We start from the raw sequence: 19,918 nt of genomic DNA, 5'->3' as shown, positions 1-19,918 counted from the left end.
CCGAATGAATGGACTCTAGCGAAGAGGACCTCAGCCTTTTTTGGGTCCTTGATGGCTCCGAGGGTACTAGTGGAGCCAACGAGGATGCAGTCTCCTCGGTTCCAGCTGGGACTGAAGAAGTAGTAGGTAAGGCTTGAGCCAATGACGGCTCCAAGCTGGGAGCCGACGATTTGGCTAGTTTAGGGGATTTCACTGGCTGAGCCTTGGCCGGTGAATCCTGAGGCTTGAGAAGACCCCTCAAAATAAGTTTATTCTTGTGCTCCTGCAGAACTCTTGGGCTAAATGCATGGCAGATAGAACAAGAGTCCTGCAGGTGCACTGCGCCTAGGCAATAGACGCAAGAAGTGTGCCCATCTGTCAGAGACATTTTCTGATGGCATGAGTCACACTTCTTGAATCCTGACACTTTGGATTCTTTAGACATATCCTGCAAAAAGAGAAATCATAACTCTAAACTACTTTGGCCAACAAGCCAGACAGCACTAATAACTAAAAACAGAACACTACCACAAAAAACACAAAATAAGATAGATTTTTTTTTTTTTTTTTTTAAGACTAGGAAGCCTCTAACTCAAACGGCTACCTAACCAAAAGACTAACACGCTACTACAGAGGGGAAGGGGGGGGAGGGGAGAACTCTCTAATTTAAACGAGTTCTAAGGGGAAAAAACTACAATACACTCTAAACTAAATCTACTATAAAATAACAATTACAATACAAAAAACCCTAATCTGACGAAAAAAAGGCAGATTAATAAAGTTATACAAGCCTGAGCCAGTAACCAGGAACCTCACAGCTGAAGTGGCAAACAAGATGGATTAATAAAGTTATACAAGCCTGAGCCAGTAACCTCGCAGCTGAAGTGGCAAACGAGATCTGGGTAGCTAGCGCTAGGCATCAGTGGATAAGGGGTAGCCTCGAGCCAGTAAACAGCTCTCGAGCTACAGAAGATGGCAGAGTCGGAGCCGAGGATTGGCTCCGATCCCAACCAGCAAGAATGAAGGTGAGATTGACAACTTAACATCACATCATTCAGTGGTGCTGTGAAACTGCCGTGGTGTGTGCATTTGCAGGGTGCTCACTGTGCTGACTTACGGTACTCTGGCTTGATGCAGTCTGTGGCAGAGAAGTTGCATAACTAGAAGAATGTGAGCATCTACTCTGAAAAGGCATACCATGTGTTGATCATGAAGAGTGAATGGTCTCAACCCCATGTAAGTACTGTAGCCATGGCCATCCATCCCCCTCCTTTATGCAGCTGGTTATCAGCTGCAGTCATTACTATTTATAGTTTCTTCTCATCATTACATACTGTCATTCCTCAAACAAAGGGCTCTGAAAAGCCATACCTCCTTGTGGCATGATCTTGCCAAAGTTTAAATATGTACTCTGTCATCCACAACACAGTCACAGGTGGATGGTGGAAGAATTACATCAGTGTCAAGGGTTTTCAATTACACACAGCATGTCATCTGCCTCATGCTCACCTATACTGACCACAAGGTTTCTTGTTCTTATTAATGTACTTTACAAGGTAGGGCTCTATCCAGAAATCTGTGAAGCTCCAAGTGAACAGAAGCTTTAATGAAATTCATCTATTTTATAGCTGCACCATTCTAAGAAGTCATCAACATCATCACCCCCTTTCTCCTATTTTCTGTCGCAATCTCTCTCCTAGCTTTTTTGACAGTCATGCCTGACTGTTGCAGCTCTTCTCTCATACAACATATCTATCTCTTTGCTGGATGCCCTCCTTTCCTCATACCTTCTTCCTGTCCATCTTAGATCTTCTCCACCAGATTATCTGCTTTTCTGCACATGTGCCGGGACCAGTCATTTGTTTTCTTTCACCTTCTCTACAACTGGAGCTACTTTGGCTTCTGCTCTGATGTCCTCATTTTTTAGTCTGTCCCACAGTGTACATTCCTTCCTACCCATCTCAGGCACTTCATCTCCATCACCTCTAGCTTCAGGTGTTCTCTCTTTACTGCCCAGCTTTCTGTACCATACAGAAGTACTGGTCACACCACTGTTTTGAGCACATTACTTTTCAGCTTCTTTGGCATTCTTCCGTATTACACTACCCCTGACACTATGTCAGCTGGCTGTAGCCCCTCTGATTCCAGCTTTGACATCCTCATTCAGGCACATTTCTCCTCAACCACTCCTCCCAGATACTTGGAACTGTTCCATTATTTTCCATCTATAAAAATAGCAAACGTATTCTAATTTCCTGCATTTGCTGCAATTACAACTATCTTATCTGTACCCAGTTTCATCTCATGTGTTTTCAGTTTTGCATTCCACTCCCCCATCCTTTGCTGAAGTTCTTGCTTAATGCCTGCCTGTAATGCCACACCTGCATACAGCAGCTTTGTTGATCTGTCCCCTCAAACCTGTTTGCTAATGTAGTCCATTACAAGTATGAACAGCGGTGGGCTCACAGTGAATCCTGATGCACACCCACTCGCACCGGGAAACCTTCTGAGACCAAACACTGTTCACACTTGAGTCATTGGGCCCTTGTACTTAGCCAGCACTAATTCAACTAATGTTTCTGGGACTTTGAACCACTGCAGGACTGCTCATATCAGCTTTCTTTGGACCTTGTCATATAGCTTCTCCAAGAGTGGGAATGCCCAGTTTGACTCTCTCCTTATCTCTAGCTTCAGCTCAACTATATTTCTCACTGGAAACATTGGGTTGGTTGTGCTGCATCCTCAATTGAATCTGAACTGCTCATATCCAATCTTACTTTCTACTACTCTGCATATTCATCCTCACATAAATCTAAACTGCTCATTTCTCATCTTACTTTCTACTTCTCTGCATATTCAAAGATCAATCACCTTGTCCAGAACTTTCATGCAGTGTGACTGGGGTTTGTACAATGGCACCAGTACGCTTTTCCTATAGTCATCTTAGACATACCTTTTTCTCCATATTGCTATGAGTACCCTCAGGAGACATTTCCTCCCCGTCTCACCCAACATTTTGATCATAGCTGCTGTGACCTCATCCCAGCCTGCTGCTTTCTCTGATTTAATATTCCTTAGTACTGTTCTAACTTTTTCTAGGGTGGATTCTGCCCCTTCTTTCATCATAGGCTGTGTACAGATTCTTGTGTTTTTCTTCATTCAGAAGCTGCTGGAAGTACTTCTTCCATCTGCCTTTAATGTCCTGTGGACTAGTGAGCAGGTTGTTACTTGCATCCCCTATTAAGGGCGTCTGAATATATTCTTTATTTTTCGGTCTTTGCCTTGCAACCTGACATAGTTTCTCTGTGCCATGTGAGTCAGTTTCCAGACGCTGGTGGAGTGCCTCTGATGCCTTGTTCTTTGCTACTGCAACTCCTCTCTTAGCCTCTCTGTTAGCCAACCATTATTCCTTCTTAGCTGGGTTTCTTTTCTATCTCCTTTTTTCTGCACTAATTCCTTTCTTTGATGACTTCTTGGACTTCTGCATTCCATTACCAGCTTTCCTTATGTACCAAGCTTCCATACCTGGATGTCCACCCTCATATTAGAATGTCCACCCTTCCTCCTTACCATCATGTTATCCACTTCCAAGTTGCAAAGTTTCAAAGCATTTTTCCTATTATTTTTACTGTTATTCAGGTATACTTAATAGTGCATACTTTGTTTTCAAACAGTGGAGCAGCAACAGCTGAACATGGCTGGGTGCTACAGAAAATGGTAGCACCTTTTCCAACATTGGAGTGTGTATTAAATATGCACCAGTCTACTGTACAGCTGTTATCTGTACTCATTTTCATTGTGTTGCTCTTCTGCAGGTCCAATTGTAGAACGAGGGAGACAAGGCTCTAGTCACCTTGGACTGCACCAGCCAGTGCAGTGGCCACCAGCTCTGACTCTTACATTTGGGAACAACAGTTCTCCTACTGTACATGAGGCTCCTCTTCTTAACATGGACCACAAGGGTCTGCCCTGGTCCTCTGACATAATTTTGTGGTGGATAGTGGCTGCAGAGGTGTGTTAGCCAGTGGATGTCTGCCTTAGTAATGTGGAGCACCTTCTAATGCAAACTGTTGAGTCAAGGGACTAATAGGCAGTGCCATATTTCTCAATCTCTTAGTGTAAGAAATCTGGACAAAGCCTAAAATAATGGGGGGGGGGAACAAAGGCCCATAAATAAGGACAGATTTTAAATGTTGCTCTTATAAACTTAGAAAGTTGCTAGAATAACATGATTTGTGTTAGCATGCATTTTGTGAACAATATGAAGTTTGAAAGTCAAATCCATTCATCCACAACCCCTTTTTCTCATTTTTGCACATGGGGTTGGGATGTCACTTAACAGTGATATCATCTGCAGCCAAGCTTTATACCACCGGGTGGCTAGCCCTGTCATGATAGTTCTTCCACACCACACTTGCACATACACTCACACCTATGACCAAATTAGTAACTTCCATCCTTAGTGATTTACCAGAAAACCAAAAACTCTGAGAAACAAACCAAAAATATGAGGCAAAAATCTGGACATTCTGTGAAAATCAGGAAAGTTGATAGCTAATGCCACCACGCATTAGGCCATTAGGTAAGCAACTGTCCCAAACATCAGCTACAGAGGTGTGTGATGTTTGGATTTGTTGCCCTTTGGGAAAGCCTTACATCCAACCATGCCAGGATCCTACCTGCAAGCTTCATTCTGGTGTAACTGCTCATATGTCATTTTCAATTATTTGCTTGCTGTTCAACCCTCCACATTACTACCTATGCACCCTCTGACAGAGTCTGTGTCTGTCTGTCTTCCCCTGCTACCTGCCCTTCTACATCTATCCCATCCACAGACATCCATCCATAGCTGTCCCTCACTACCTTTCCCAGATTTCCATCTTTTGAAAAACTTTTAAATAGGGCTCTTTCCATGCCAAAATCCCATCTTCCCCCTTTATACCTTACAGCTCCCTTGTGCATTTCCCTCTGGTTGATGTTCTCCCCTTTACTATTTTACTGACATATTGACTCCTTAGGGGGAATATGTATTTTGTCTTCCAGGTCATTAGAGATGCTGCAGTCCAAGACAACTTTTTCTCCACAAATCAAACAGTTCAGTGAACACTAGAACCAGAGATCTGAATTTGCTTCAGCAAATATATAAATCACAGTGGAGAAAGAGATTTGTCACGCAACAATTATCTCTTCCCTGGAACAAGCTTCCTCTCCAGATCAAATGTTGCTTCACACCATCTTACTTTAAGAAAGAATTAAGCAATTGGATTGATTTTCACAAATTCATGCCCCATATTACTGGCCTGTCACTCCTTGACGAAGGAGGCAAGGAGTAAAGGTGGGTACTAGAAAGGCTTTTAAAAAGTCAAATGGACAAGTTACTTTGTACATTTTTTTGAGCCGATGATCTATCCCTTTCTCCTCCCCATTTATATAATGAGAAGAATGAAGAGTCGACATTCTGGTGTGCACAGAGGTCTATGTGGTGGCTATTACACTGCCCATCCTGCTATGGATTAGTGCAAGATGCAGGTATGTGGTGCTATATTTGAGCATACTAGCCTGCCTTCATTGTAACATGTCACTTCGGTCAACCAACCTACGAAGCACTACTCCACCTGTACCACAGTTTAGTACTGCTTCCCCTATTAGTGCTAACATTCCCTTTAATAATGTGTCCCATGCTTGGACTGGAGGCACTGCTTGATATCTAATACATGTCTGATTAGGTCTGTGACACTTTGCGCTTGTCTACGAGTCCCAGCCAATATTTTCAACATTACAGCTATGAATTAATGCATCAAATGTTGCTATTCAAAGCTACAGGAAGTCCTGTATTGTACATGTATAAGAAATAAGCTTCTGATCTATTTAACAACCATTCCTTGTTCCCTCCCTTGACTATGAAGCAGCTAATACACAAAACCTGAAAATACTGTCAGTGCCTGAAAGAAAATATGTGGATGTGAGGCTACAGACCTCAATGGAGCACTACTTCACACATCCAACATATGCTTCTGTATCCTGGTCTGAGCAGTCCTTAGATGCCTGACTATGGTACCACATGGAAGTTACAAAAGTGTTAGCCAAGAAATATGATTAGATTTCAAAACATTTTGTTAAGAATAACATTTAAATTATGCACCAAAATGTGGGTCTTTGAGGCAATGAGCAACCACAATTATCAGCTAATAGCAAGTGACAATTCTTTAGAATTACTTTTAACAACATTAAAAAAGAAATCTATAACAAGAAGTACAAATGAACTGGGTCTCTATTCTGCTATAATATTAATATTAGATGCCACTTTACTTCAAAAGCTGAACAGTCATTTGTTGTTCTGTCTTCTTAGGTGACTACCATAACCATGGCTTTCAATAAAGCCTCCTAAGTATTCAAGCACAACTTTAGCATAATCAGACTTTAAAGCAATGTTTCTTCTAGGCCACAGAAATTCACTGTATGGAAGGACTTTAGCCAAGTAGGGAGGATGAGCACTGTCATCATGCAGTAAGTGATGGGGTGTGGCGGATACTGGCTTATACTACAGCTTGCTTGTAATATACCTTCTTTCTGTGCCATTTAGTGTGGAACTAAAAATAAACAGAACCATACAATGTATGGGAAGTAAACCTAATGCCTCAGGTGATCTCATTCAAAGTTCTATTGAGCTCAGTAAAATACACCTGGATTACCTTGAAGTCAAAGAAGAAAATCAATGTACCTTGTTTCCCATCCACCCACATCCCTCCTTTACCATTTTTACACATGTGGTTGGAAAGTCACTTTAACAGTAACAATCATCTAGAGATAGCAGTATTTGCATCGCCAGGTGCCTAGCCCTGCTGCAGTTATTGCGCACACACACCTATGGCCAATTTGGAGTGTCCAAACCACCTACTGCATATCTTTGCAATGTGGGAGGAAATTGGAGTACCCAAAGAAAACCCACGCAAACAAAGGACATGCAGAGTATGCACATATAAAACAACATTCTTATGGAAAAAACACTGTTGTAAATATGAGGCTCTGCAAAGAAACCGAAAAAAATACTTGCATACAAGAGAGAAAATGCTGCCACCATCACAGTGCCACTAATATGATGGTAGTACTTAGCAATGAACTTACAATGACTGTGCGTCAAAGAAACTGAAACAAAGATTGCATAAAAATGAAATCTGGTTTTAAAGCAATGAAACCACTCCCTCTATTCCTGGGTATAATGCCTATCATGTCTTTAGACCTACTTGCAATTCTGGAGGGTAATATCAGTATTTGTTAAGGATATAATCACCTCACAACAGATTCCTTGGGGTACCACACTTGAAATCCTAGACATCCAAATCACCATAAACATGGCTAATTACCACTTCAAAGAACATCTCCTATGTCCCCTTCTGAGCACAAAAGCTCTCAATGGTTTACTTGAAATTCCCATTAAACCCAAGACTTTTCTAAAGGGGGGGACTTCATCTAACCATCAATAAACTGGCTGACCTACTTTGCCAATGGTCAGCATGCCCAGCCACTCCTTGACATTATAAATGCCAACTCTCTTCCACAGACCGTTAACCATCCTACGGGAGACCCCAATATCCTTGATTTAGTCCTCACAAATATGGTCACTTTATGCACATCTCCATATTTATCATTATGCCTTGTTAAATCAAACCATAATTTTCTGATGTTTACCTTTAAAACTTGTGGTACTTCCCCTGTAAACAGTGCTGCGTTTAGTGAACTTCACAAAAGCAAACTTTTGTCAGTTACTTGATGACTTAAAATACATTCTGTTAGAATACTTCCCTGAAGGATCCCATTGTTAAACCTTCTTCCTAAGCCTCTGACTTCTACCCCACTTAAATAGTTGTACTAATAAAGCACTGCCTATCTGCACTAAATATAATGAGAAATTTACAAACAAACTCCTGTAGTGGAATACCCATATAAATTATACTTGTAGAGGAATAAACTGTTTAATTCTTATAAGAGGTCTCATTCTGCTTACCTTATGAGCACACTTATGCAAACTAACAAAAAATGTAAGGGAACCATTAGGAAGCTCAAAGCTGGGTATGAACTTATATCAGCCACTAAAGTCAAAAGTAACTGCAAATCTTTTAACTATGTCAAGAAGTTAAGAACTCACACCCAACAATGTTTGGAGCTAGTCCACAATAATACTATACTCTCTAACCCAAAGGAAATGGCTACTATCCTAGTTAACAAATTTATTGCAAGTTCTACTCCACCCACATTTATAGCCATTCTCATCCATGAGCCCTGATAACATACCAGGTTGCCTGATTATTAGTGCTAAATATGGCCTTTTTGAATCCCCACTTGACCTCTAATCTAAGCATCTCCACTGGCTACATTCCTAAAGACTGGAAAACAGACATTGTAATGCTATTATATACGGGTGGCCCAACTATGGACCCTAGTAACTATAGACCCATTAGTCTCAATAGTCTCATATGTAAAGACACTTAGTACATTATTTCAGATGTCCTTAATCTTCTTCTTCTTTCGGCTTTTCCTGGTTAGGGGTCGCCACAGCGGATCACCTGTCCACTAATGATTGGCGGTGGAGTTTTGCGGTAGCTTTGCCAAAGGAAGGTCCTGCCACTTTAACCTCATTAAATTTCTTTGGGAAAGTACCTAAAGTACTGGATAGTGATTATGCAGTGCATACAGCATATCCAGATCTGGCCAAGGCCTTTGACACTATTCCCCATTTAGGCATTATTGATAGACTTGTAAATCTGCATTTAAATCATTATATTGTGCAATGGATAGATAACTGGTTGTCTAACAGAACCCATGTGGTTAGAGTTGCAGGTGCTACTTCTGAAAGCAAAAAAGTTATCATTGATGTACCACAGGGTTCAGTTTTGGTCCCTCTCCTATCTGGTATACATTTCTCAGACTTTCAAACCAACATACTTAGCACATGGTTAACTGAGTTTGTAGATGACTGTAACTGGTGCAAGGCCAATGGTCTCTAAGTAAATGTAAAAATAAATAACATTATTCATTTTGGTAACTAAAATAGATTCACTTACTATACAGGACAGGCACCCCTCTAATTGGGCACTGTTGTAAGGAGTCTAGGCACTCTTGTTGAAAATTTCTTATCATTCCACTATCATGTCTCCATAGTAGTTTAGAAAGCCTTTTATCTGGCCCATCTAATTTCCAAAGGCATCTCCACACAAGATCCACAGAAGTCTCACTTCCCCTTTACTCGTATCTTATCAGACCTACTATTAAATAAATTTGGCACGTATTTGTCTAAAGATTTCACAAAGCTTGACAGAATATAGATTCATAGCTGAGAAGATCAGTGGCTTCAAAAATCTTGGTTATCAGTAGAGAGTGGCAGCCCCTTCTCCGTATTCAATCTCTTACGAACTTCCTCCTCCATGGAGATCTATGTCTAGCCTTTCCAGCCATGAAAGATCCAATCCTATTTGACTATAAATTCCTTTGCATTAACTAATGATACAGTAAACTCTCAATTAACAGGAACTCAAGCAACCAGCAAAAACATATCGAAGAAATACAGTCCAATTTTTATGTGTTGCACTTTGTTTCCCCTCCCCGCAGAAACATACCTTACATTTTAGAGTTTTAAAAAGGAAGATAGGAATAAATTCCCTCTCTCGCCAACCAGAGAACAAGTCAAATCAAACAAAACGTATAGGTTACAGTATTAGTCAGACCTATTTTTAACAGTAACTCTCAAGCAACCAGAAATAAGAAGTTATGTACTCACCATAACGTTCCATCTGAGTAGGTATCTTCATTTGTCTGCAACCTGTGGGAAACAGATCCGATCTCGGATCCAAGCCGGCAACTTCTATCATAGCATAGATCCGAGCTCCTAGCTCCTCCCCCTTACCCATAACCCCCTGCCTGCCCTAACTGACCTCAGATCAAGTTTGCCCCATAGCACAACAGATAAAAGGTGTCCCAATGGGAACATATGCTAATAACACAAGAGCGATCAAATTGGTCAGGGGGAAGGAGGGGGGGGATGGTTGCAGAAAAATTAAGATACCTACTCAGATGGAACGTTATGGTGAGTACATAACTTCTTAATCTGAAGTAGGAACTTCATTTGTCAGCAACCTGTGGGACAGAGTCCCCAGCTACCTAAGTCTTGGGTGGCCTTCATGGAAGGATATTCCGGAGCACCGCAGAGCCAAAGGATGCTCTACCTCGGGAAACAACATCTATTTTATAATGGCTGATAAAGGTGTGAGATGAAGCCCAAGTGGCTGCAGAACAAATGTCATCCAGTGGAACCCTAGCTTGAAAGGCCGCAGAAGTGGCAATGGCCCTAGTAGAATGGGCATGGACTCCTTGAGGTGCAGGCCTTCCCGAACTCTGATATGCTAAAAGAATACAACTCGAGATCCATCTAGAGAGAGAAACCTTAGAAACTGATTTTCCAAAATTACTTTTGGCAAAGGAGATAAACAACTGATCGGATTGCCTATGACCAGCAGTTCTATGGATATAAAAACGTAACTGTCTGTGTACGTCCAAGGAATGTAGCTTATACTCTCCTTTGTTATGAAAGTTGGGGAAAAACACTGGGAGATTGATGGATTGATTGATGTTCATTTCTGAAGACACCTTAGGTAGAAAGGACAGGTTGATTCTGAGGTAAACCCTATCCGGGTGAAAAACCAGTTGACACAAAGGGCTTGCAATTCCGATACCCTTTTGGCTGAAGTTATGGCCACCAAAAAGGCTGTCTTCCAAGAGAGAAATTTGAGATCAACTGTGGCCGCCGGTTCGAATGGGGGACCAGTCAAGGCCTGCAAGACTAAGGATAAATCCCATGGAGGTACCACCTCTTTAACTGGAGGCCTAAGGAGGAAGGTACCCTTGAGGAAGGTCTTACACAGTTTGGAAGTGATAAGAGGACCAGACTCTTGCCCCACATGATAGTATGAGATTGCTGCCAGTTGTACCTTGACTGTGGAAGAACTAGCCCCCTGGTGAAAGAGAGAGGTTAGAAAATCTAGAATCGATGATATCGGGGCTGTAAAAGGGTCTAAACGACGGTGTTCTGCCCAAATGGTAAAGAGTTTCCACTTACTCCGATAAACCTTCCTGGTGGAAGGCTTGTGAGCTGCTACCAGAATGGCTTTGACTGGTGATGAGATCCCGGGAGTCCTTATGAGGAGTGGAATTGGAGCAACCAAGCCGTCAGCTTGAGGTTGACCAGGTTCGGAGTCGGAAGACCGAGAGGATGAGAGATGAGATCCGGAATGGGATCCAGAATCCATGGTGGATACACTAGGTGAGACCATAGGTAAGGGAACCACGTCTGATGAGGCCAGAATGGGGCAATGAGGATCATTTTGCTCCCCAGCTGCCTGGCTTTCTGTAACAATTTCAACATTAGGGGTAGAGGAGGGTAAGCATAAAGCAGACCGGGAGGCCAAGCATGAACTAGAGAGTCTCTCGGAGACTTCCCCGGAGGGGGGATTAAAGCGAAGTAATCGTTGCATTTCGTGTTTGAAGGAGAGGCAAAAAGATCGCAAGAAGGTCGCCCCCATCGGGCAAATACTTGCTTTGCGACTCGGTGGTTGAGAGACCACTCGTAAGGAGTCAGGATAGTATGACTGAGCCTGTCCACTAGAATGTTGGACCGTCCCAGAATGTGCGTTGCAATGAGAAAGCGGTTGGTGGAAATCGCCCATTCCCACACTCTCATGGCCTCACGGCAAAGGGGGTAAGACCTGGTTCCCCCCTGTTTGTTGATGTACCAGACTACCGACATGTTGTCTGTCTGTACCGCAATTGTCCCTACCGGAAGAGAGTTGTGTAGTGCCTGCAACATCAAAAGCACCGCTCTCATCTCTAGGACGTTGATATGCAAAGAGGTCTCTACGTCGTTCCATGTGCCTTGGACTGTTCTGCCTGAAAAATGCCCCCCCCCAACCCAGGCGAGAAGCGTCCGTGGTCACTGTGTCGACTGGTGGAGGTAGTGAGAAGGGATGTCCTGTGTGGAGGTTGGGAGACTGGAGCCACCACAGGAGCGATTTTCTGCAAACCTTGCTTAAGGAAATGGGGTGAGACAGAGGGTTGCAAGACAGGGACCATTGTACCTGGAGGGTCCCACTGTAGAACCCTCATGTTCAACCGGGCCAATGGCAGCAGAGGGATTGCAGCTGCCATAGATCCTAGGGCCCTCAGAATCAATTCCGCCGAAGGAGTTTGCAGTCGAAGAATGGCCTGCACGTGTAGCATCAGGTTCCGAAGCCGATCTGGAGTCAAGAATGCAAGCATCTGTCTGGAATCTAGTCTTGCCCCTATAAAATCCAGCACCTGTGTAGGGATGAGAGAGGATTTGGTCATGTTGATGGTTAATCCTAATAGTGGAGCCAGACCGAGAAAATAGTCCCTGCCTGAACAAAGTAGATGCCTTGTTGGGGCTGTGAGGAGCCAGTCGTCCAGGTATGGAAAGACCTGAATTCCCTGGAGTCTCAGGTGGGCCGCTACTACCGCTAGGACCTTGGTGAACACCCTGGGGGCTGAGGTGAGACCGAAGGGGAGGGCCCTGAATTGAAAGTGACTGGCTCCCAGCCGGAAGCGGAGGAACCTCCTGGAATGCCTGTCCATTAGAATGTGATAGTAGGCATCCTTGAGGTCTATGGAGCACATCCAGTCGTCCTCCCGCAATAAGGGGAGGATGGATTGCAACGTGACCATTCGGAACTTTTCTTTGGGTACCGCCAGGTTTAGGAGAGAGAGAGAGGTCGAGGATGGACGTCAAGTCCCCCGTCTTTTTTGGCACCAGAAAGAACCTGGAGTAAAACCCTGATCCGACTTGATATGGGGGGACGGGCTGGATGGCTCTTTTTTGTAGAAGCTGCTGAATTTCTGCAGCGGCCGCCTTCTTTTGACTGGGTGGGACGTCGGGAAGGCTTCTGATTCTGGGGTTGACTATGAAGGGAATTTGGTAACCTCCGGATATAATACGAAGCACCCAGCGATCTGTTGTTATGGACTCCCATTTTGCCAGGTGCTTTGAAAAACGCCCCCCGACTGCCTCCAGAGTGGAGCAGTCAGGAAACCCCTCAGGGGTTCTGCGTGGGCCTCTCAGAGAAAGGTTCTCTGGACCCAAAATTCCTCGGACCCCCTCTGCCTCTGGGGCAGCGTCCTCCTGTCCTCCTCTGCCACGAGAGGACTGGTTGTCCTGAGCAGACTGAGACTGGTGCGATTTTCGGAACCACATCTTCTTCTGACCCCTTTGGTTCTTGGAAAAGGACCTCTGGGGTGCAGAGAAGCAGACTCCGACGGCAGACAAGGTCTTCCTGTCTTTCTCGTTCTGGACAAGAGTGTCGCGAACGGTTTTGCCGAACAGTGCAGAACCATCAAAAGGGGCATTCGCGAATGACGCCTTAAAGGGTTCCAAGAAGTCACAGTGACGGAGCCAGGCCTGTCTCCTCATGACAAGCCTGACTCCGCCTGCTCTAGCGGCTCCCTCTGTAGCATGAGACAATAGCCGCATAGAGGTATTAGAGATAGAGCGGAGGGTGGCCATTCGGGAAGAGTACAAATCCTTGTCTCCCTCCAACATGGACCCCGGGGGGGGAGCAGCGTATTCCTTAATTAGATCCCGCTGCATCCGAATAACGTGTGCCATGTAGTTCACGGCCCTCAGAGAAGGTCGCTGAACTGAAAGCCCGCTTCCCAAGACGGTCCATCGCGCGAGACTCCTTGCTCGGAGGATGAACCGTGGGGCTCTCCTGAGCCAACTCTTTCTTGGTGGCTGCAGCCACCAACATGGCATCCACAGGGGGACCTCTGCTCCAATGTGATCTCTCTGCAGGGCGGCTCAAAATTTTGTCTGGGCGCTTGGGGATCGGCTCTACGGTGTCCGGTTCCTTCCAAGCCCTAAAGGATATGAGATCCACCAGGGGGTCGGGTGGAGGGGACACCCAAGAGGTAGAGGGTCCTGCCACAAACGCCTCAAGGAATACGGACTCGTCAGAGGAAGCCTTGGGGGCAGACCACCCACCCCTGATTTTGAGCATTTCCATGATGTCTCCAAAGGAGACATCCTCGGGGGGTGATCTAGGGGAGCCTTCCCCTTCATTCAAGTCTGTATCTTCTGTGAGACTCTCAGGGGAGTCCATGTGCCTCCTTTTGCACTTTGCCTTGTGGAGAACCTCCTCGGGGGGGCTGTCCGAGGAGTCCTCATGGGCTGTATCCTTTTCCACTGGAACTCCTAAAGGCGCTGAGGCAGGCTGCCCCGAGGGCCGGGTGAGGGGAGCCAGGACCAGATGAGAAGGAGTGCGGGAGGGAGCCGAAGCCAGGACCGGAGGCCTGAAAGCACTCAAAAGTGTCCTCTCCACCGCAGCGAAAGCCAAGATCCGAGATCCGACTCCCACTTGGATCCGAAGTGGGGATCGGACCCGGCACCGAGAACATCGGATCCGAAGGACCAGTGTGCTCCAACCGGGATGGAGCCGAAAGCACACCGAATCCCTCGGATCTGAAGCTCGGCTCACTGCTCCGAGAGGTCAGATCCGACAAACTTGAGGGAATAGTCGGAGCCGACGTGCCCAGCACAGTCGGCTCCGACCTACCCCCGGATCCAACGTGGCTTGGCTCCGAGCCTGGAATGCGGGTCAGAGAAGGAGCTATAGGAGCGAAAAAAGGGGTCGAGCTCCCCCCCAGAGGGGGGGGGGAGACAAGAGCACTCCCATCTGCATCTGGGCCTGGATGAATCTCCTCATCATCCGGTCCATATCCGCATCAGACATGCTAAAAGTGGACATCGACGAGGCCACCGAGGCAAACCTGGAGTGTCGCCTCGATGACCTCGACGGGGACCGGATCACCTCCTCCTCGGGTCCCGGGGAGAAACAAGGGGATCGGATCCGAGGAGGAGGAGGAGATCGAGAAGACTTGGACGGGGAAGCCCTCTTGGCGGGCGAGGCCAATGAAGAGTCCTCGGCTCGCCGCTTCTCTTTCCTGGCCTCCCTATCCTCCGGAGCCGAAGCGGGAGGTTGAGTCCCGGTCGGAGGAAGGGAGGCAGGAGTGATCGCTACCGGGGGGGTAGGGGGCACCGAAGCACCGGAGGCCGAAGCAGAGTCTGGGGGTAGAAGGCCCGCCAGAACTAGCTTCGACCTTCGATCCTGAGTGCCCTGGGGTTGAACGCTGCGCAAATCGCGCAACCCGAAGAGAGGTGTTCAACCCCAAGGCACCTAACGCACCGAGTGTGGCCATCAGCCGGTGAAAGCTTGTGACCACACTCGGTGCATTTCGAAAAAATTGCTTTAGGGGCCTCCGACATACTGTAGAAAAGCACACTCACTAGACCCCTAACACTCAGTCACACACACATGCTATGACCAGCGGGGGAGGGAGAAATATTCTTAAATTAAATCAAAAGTATATAAGATATAAAAAGCAGTAAGGGTAAACCTACCACACACACAACCAGTCACTCAGAAAGAAGAAATACAAAACTTTTTTTCTCACAAAACGCCAAGACCTCTGAACCTAGCTGTTGCTTGAAGAGCGGCAAACTAGATCTGAGGTCAGTTAGGGCAGGCAGGGGATTATGGGTAAGGGGAGGAGCTAGGAGCTCAGATCTATGCTATGATAGAAGTTGCCGGCTCGGATCCGAGATCGGATCCGTATCCCACAGGTTGCAGACAAATGAAGTTCCTACTTCAGATCTACAGTTACCTGGGATCTACCAATCTCCATGGGTGCTGTTTAACTGAGAGTTACTGTACCTCAAACATTCGGTTAAACAAACTAAACCTTCACCAGCAGATAAATAAGACAAGCTGGCGTGATAGATTCATATCGTATGCCTGACCTCTGGAACAAACTTCCACTACATGTCAAACAGAGTAGCAATCTTGCAGCTTTAAGACAAACCTAAGTAATTAGGTGGGGAGCCTCAAATTCTCCCCTGGTCTACTTTGTCTCGCCCTCCTTGAGGCTAGATGGAATTTTTGAACAGTTACTTATTTATTTTGGATAGGCTGTAATGGTCTGAGGGCCGACTGCCTAGATCGTACCTACCAACCTATTTTGTTGTTCATTATAGTAAAACACATTTTCTGATAGTCTTTCCTATTTGTTACAACAATATTACCCCCTTATCAGCAGGACACGCAACCTTTCTAAGTCAACTTGCTTTTGTAATGTTTGCCACTCATCTTTTCTTAATCCGTATATGTTCTTTAACAAACTAAATTTTAAATTCTTTTATTTGTACCTTTTCAGTTTTGATGTGTTACACAGAAAAACATTTAGTCTTTCTTCCCTATTATCAACATTTGTAATACTATGTTTTTCCTGTTCAAACCACGTTAAAAAGCTGTCAAATGTCATAAATAAATAATTTAAATACACAGTTATCAAAGAGCACTGGCCTTTGTATTTTCATTCTTATCTGAACACTGTAAACACAATTTCAGTTTTCTGTAGAAATTGAAAATGTCCAAACAAATAACTTTTATTGTTGGAAAACAACATTTCAAGCCTTGGCTGAGTAATGTAACAATTGTAAAGTCAAGAAAAAAAAATCAAATAATTCAGTTCCTTAGGGAAACAATGTGGATGCACTTGTTCAGAACCTTCCTGTACAGAGTACAACTCAGCATTAGCATCCACCTTGACATCTCCCGCTCCCCATTAACTCCTATTCTATTAAAGGTCAAAATGGCTGTTACTACAATCATGAACAGAGATAACTGAGGAAGCAAATTCAAAATCCACATTCAAAATTTCAAAACACACAAGACTCGCTTCTTGAATTTGCCCATAAAACAATCCTCCAAGTCTGAATTTCTTCTCTCAAGAATCTTCATATGAGATTTTCATCATTGCCATGAGAAGATAAAGCCACTGTTTAACTGTGATTGGTCGAATTTCGATTTTATTGCTTTCATTTGATCACTATTTTCCTTGTGGATTTTTAATTGAATGGACCTTGTTTTTTAGCGACTTTTAGTTCTAAAATCTCAGTCTGCAATGTTTGCAATTATCAAATTTGGGAGATGCAACTTTCCCATTTCTCAAATAAATCTTCATCTGTAGAAGTCAAATCATATGCAAGCTTCTTATCCATGTATCTGCAATATCTGTAGGTTAAAGCACTGCTTCAAAAATACCACACATCATAATGAAGGTATTTCCTTTTTCGGCAGTTTGCACCATAACTTGAGCAACTCATTCCAGAACGGTATTAGCACAGTTTGCTGTGTGGTTGGAAGCAGGTAGTTATCAGATAACCACAATTCCCTGTGCCTTACAGAAATGCCACAAGGATCAAGATCACAATCAAGGAGAGCAGTTGACATATTAGTTAAACTGTCTGTTGTTATAATTGAATGCATAAATAAATCACTAAAAATCATAAGCGGTAGTAACACAAGCCAATGCATCAGTAACTGTATATCTAGTAGGCTTTTAATTCACTGAGCTAACCACTGGCATCTTTGAATGCGTTCAAGGGAATAACAGAAAAAAAATGCAAGTAACATAAAACAAACATTATCCTGAAACATTAAAACTCTTAATTAATGCCTCTAACAGGAGAGCAGCAAGCATAGAAAATCTGAAAATACTGTTACTGTCTTAATGGAAAATGTGTTCATATGAGGCTAAGAATCTTGATGGATTATTATTTTGCACATCCATCATAAGATCATAAAATCCTGCTCTTAACTAATAGAGTTCTGTGCATTTTGAGTTTTTTTACATCCTCCTGAAGACGTTTACTCAGGCAGAATGGATTAGCTCAGTGGATTTAAATCCTGCTAAATTTACATTTGCCATGCTACTACAACCTGAATGAATCTTTCAAAGATACTGGCTAAATGCTGTGATATAAAGTTCAGCTAGAAATCACTTTCAGTTAACTACAAAGCTGCTGCCTACTTACAACGCTACTAAGGATAACATTACAAAAAGAATGACCGCGCACTCTAAAGGGCACTTAAAGACATTTGTGGAGAAGAATTTAAAATCTTTTTCCTTTGGAGATGATTCGTTTTATTTTAAAAATGTGGCCCCTGAATTAGGTCACAAGACAAGAAAACTTCAGTCCAATGTATTGCTAGTAATGTAGGGAAACAGGAGCAGCATACTTACCTCAGGAGATCTTTTCTATCTACAAGCACCTTCATATAATCTGCCAACTTCTTCTGCATAAGAGCAAGATGAAGCCAAGCTCTGCCTCTTCCAACTGCTGTCCTAAAAGAGTAAATGATACAAGAACATAAGCAATGAGTCACCCTCACATATTCAATACATAATCGGTACCCAATGGCAATCATCCTCCATCTGACATCAGTACAACAACATTGGTATTTCCCAACTTATCCTACTCAAGGCAGCATACATTAACATTTTATGAGAAAGGCAAAACGTTAAAAAACATCATGGTCTTTGGACAAAGTCCATCAGCATCAGAAACCTTCTGATATACTTGTGATATCTATAGGTTCTTCCTCTAGCAACAATTACAGACATCAGCAGTTCTCTTACAAACAGGATACCTTACTGCTGAACTACCGAATTTCTTTCCTTCACTGACCATTATTGTTACCATTCTATGGTGATGGCATAACATTGTGAAGTCTTGCTGAAATTTAAACCAAAGGTGCATGCAGCTGTATAAGCATACCTGCCATAAAAGCAGATCTTCAAAGAACATACCATCTATGCAGTAGGTAATAGCCAAGGTGATTTTGGAAAGTTTCTCCTAACGGTCCTACTTCCTATGAGTAGTCTACAAAGTCACTCACTCTGATATTGCTGCAGACTAGCAAAAGATTTATTTATTTATTTACATTTGTTCACCGGGAAATTCCGACTGGATGCAGGTCCTTTTTCAGCAGATGCCCGGGGAGAAAAGCTCATCATGTACATGATAAATAGAGAGACAAAGTTTTAGCAATAGTACGCATTACAGGTTGTTGGCTACAATACAACAACAAGATATTAATTACCAACAGTATACACAGTAAATGTTGCAAGTTAAGATAGTTTCTTGTTGTTTATAATATTAGTAACAAAGTTGTCAGACAAGATTTTAAAGTATGTGAAGACAACTAGCTAATTCTGACTGTAGTTAGTAGTGGCGGTAGTATAGTTGGGTTAAGAGCCTAGGTGGGGGGGGGGGGTTAGTCTGGATTAGAACAAGGACAAACCCAGTGTAAATTTAAGTGGAATTTGAGTGCAGTCTTGAAAAGGTTGCTGGAAGGTAGAGTAGTTATAGAGTGCGGAAGATTGTTCCAAAGTTTAGATATGGTACATGAAAATATGGCTTCTCCTGCTGAGTTTTTGAGTTTGATAACAGTGAGTTGACTTTTGTTGCTTGATCTTAGGGGCCTAGTGGAGTGATAGGGTTTGAAGGGAAGGGATGTTATGGGGATGGTTAATAAGTTTATGAGCGAGGGTGAGTTGATAAAAGATTCTAACAGATGTGCTTACCAATCCCATCTCAGTTTTTATGTAATGCAACCACTATGGTATGCTTAATATTTGTGGCAAGCAGAAATCAGATCATTTTAGGTACTTAACATACACCTGTTCAAAGGTCAGACAGTCAGACAGTAGCATAGTTTCTAAACAAGGGGGCAACATAAGTATCCTAAATCTCATTCCAAGTCATGACCACATAAAAATTGAAATCAAAATCGAAGTCCAATGAATACTAAAGAGGTGGTGAGTAGGCAAGTGTCTTACTGTAGGGATGACGGTTTACCTTTACATGTGCGTATTGCACAAGGACGAACAGCAATTTTCCGAAAGGCACGAATGGAAAAAGGTTTGAATGTGCATGCGATCTCGGAATTAGAATAATAAAGTAGGGGGGTGTGTGGGGGGTGCAAGGGGGCTTGCCCCCCTGCATTACACTTTATCTAATTTTTTTTCGACATTAATG

The 19,918-nt window shown here is 43.7% G+C and overlaps 1 protein-coding gene across 1 annotated transcript in view; it reads right to left on the bottom strand.

Moving 5' to 3' along the window:
• The window catches only part of RUFY1 (RUN and FYVE domain containing 1), a 2,127,773-nt gene that overhangs the window by 1,625,614 nt on the left and 482,241 nt on the right, over positions 1-19,918 (bottom strand). The window contains exon 4 of the mRNA XM_044069383.1: positions 18,121-18,222. Coding sequence (XP_043925318.1) covers positions 18,121-18,222 — 102 coding nt within the window. The remainder of the gene's footprint in view (positions 1-18,120; positions 18,223-19,918) is intronic.

Source organism: Protopterus annectens, chromosome 4.part0, assembly GCF_019279795.1.
Source record: "Protopterus annectens isolate FY-2018-M chromosome 4.part0, PAN1.0, whole genome shotgun sequence".
NCBI classification, from domain to species: domain Eukaryota; kingdom Metazoa; phylum Chordata; order Ceratodontiformes; family Protopteridae; genus Protopterus; species Protopterus annectens.
The sequence above is the reverse complement of the archived record's forward strand: the minus strand, read 5'-3'. Positions and strand labels throughout refer to the sequence as shown.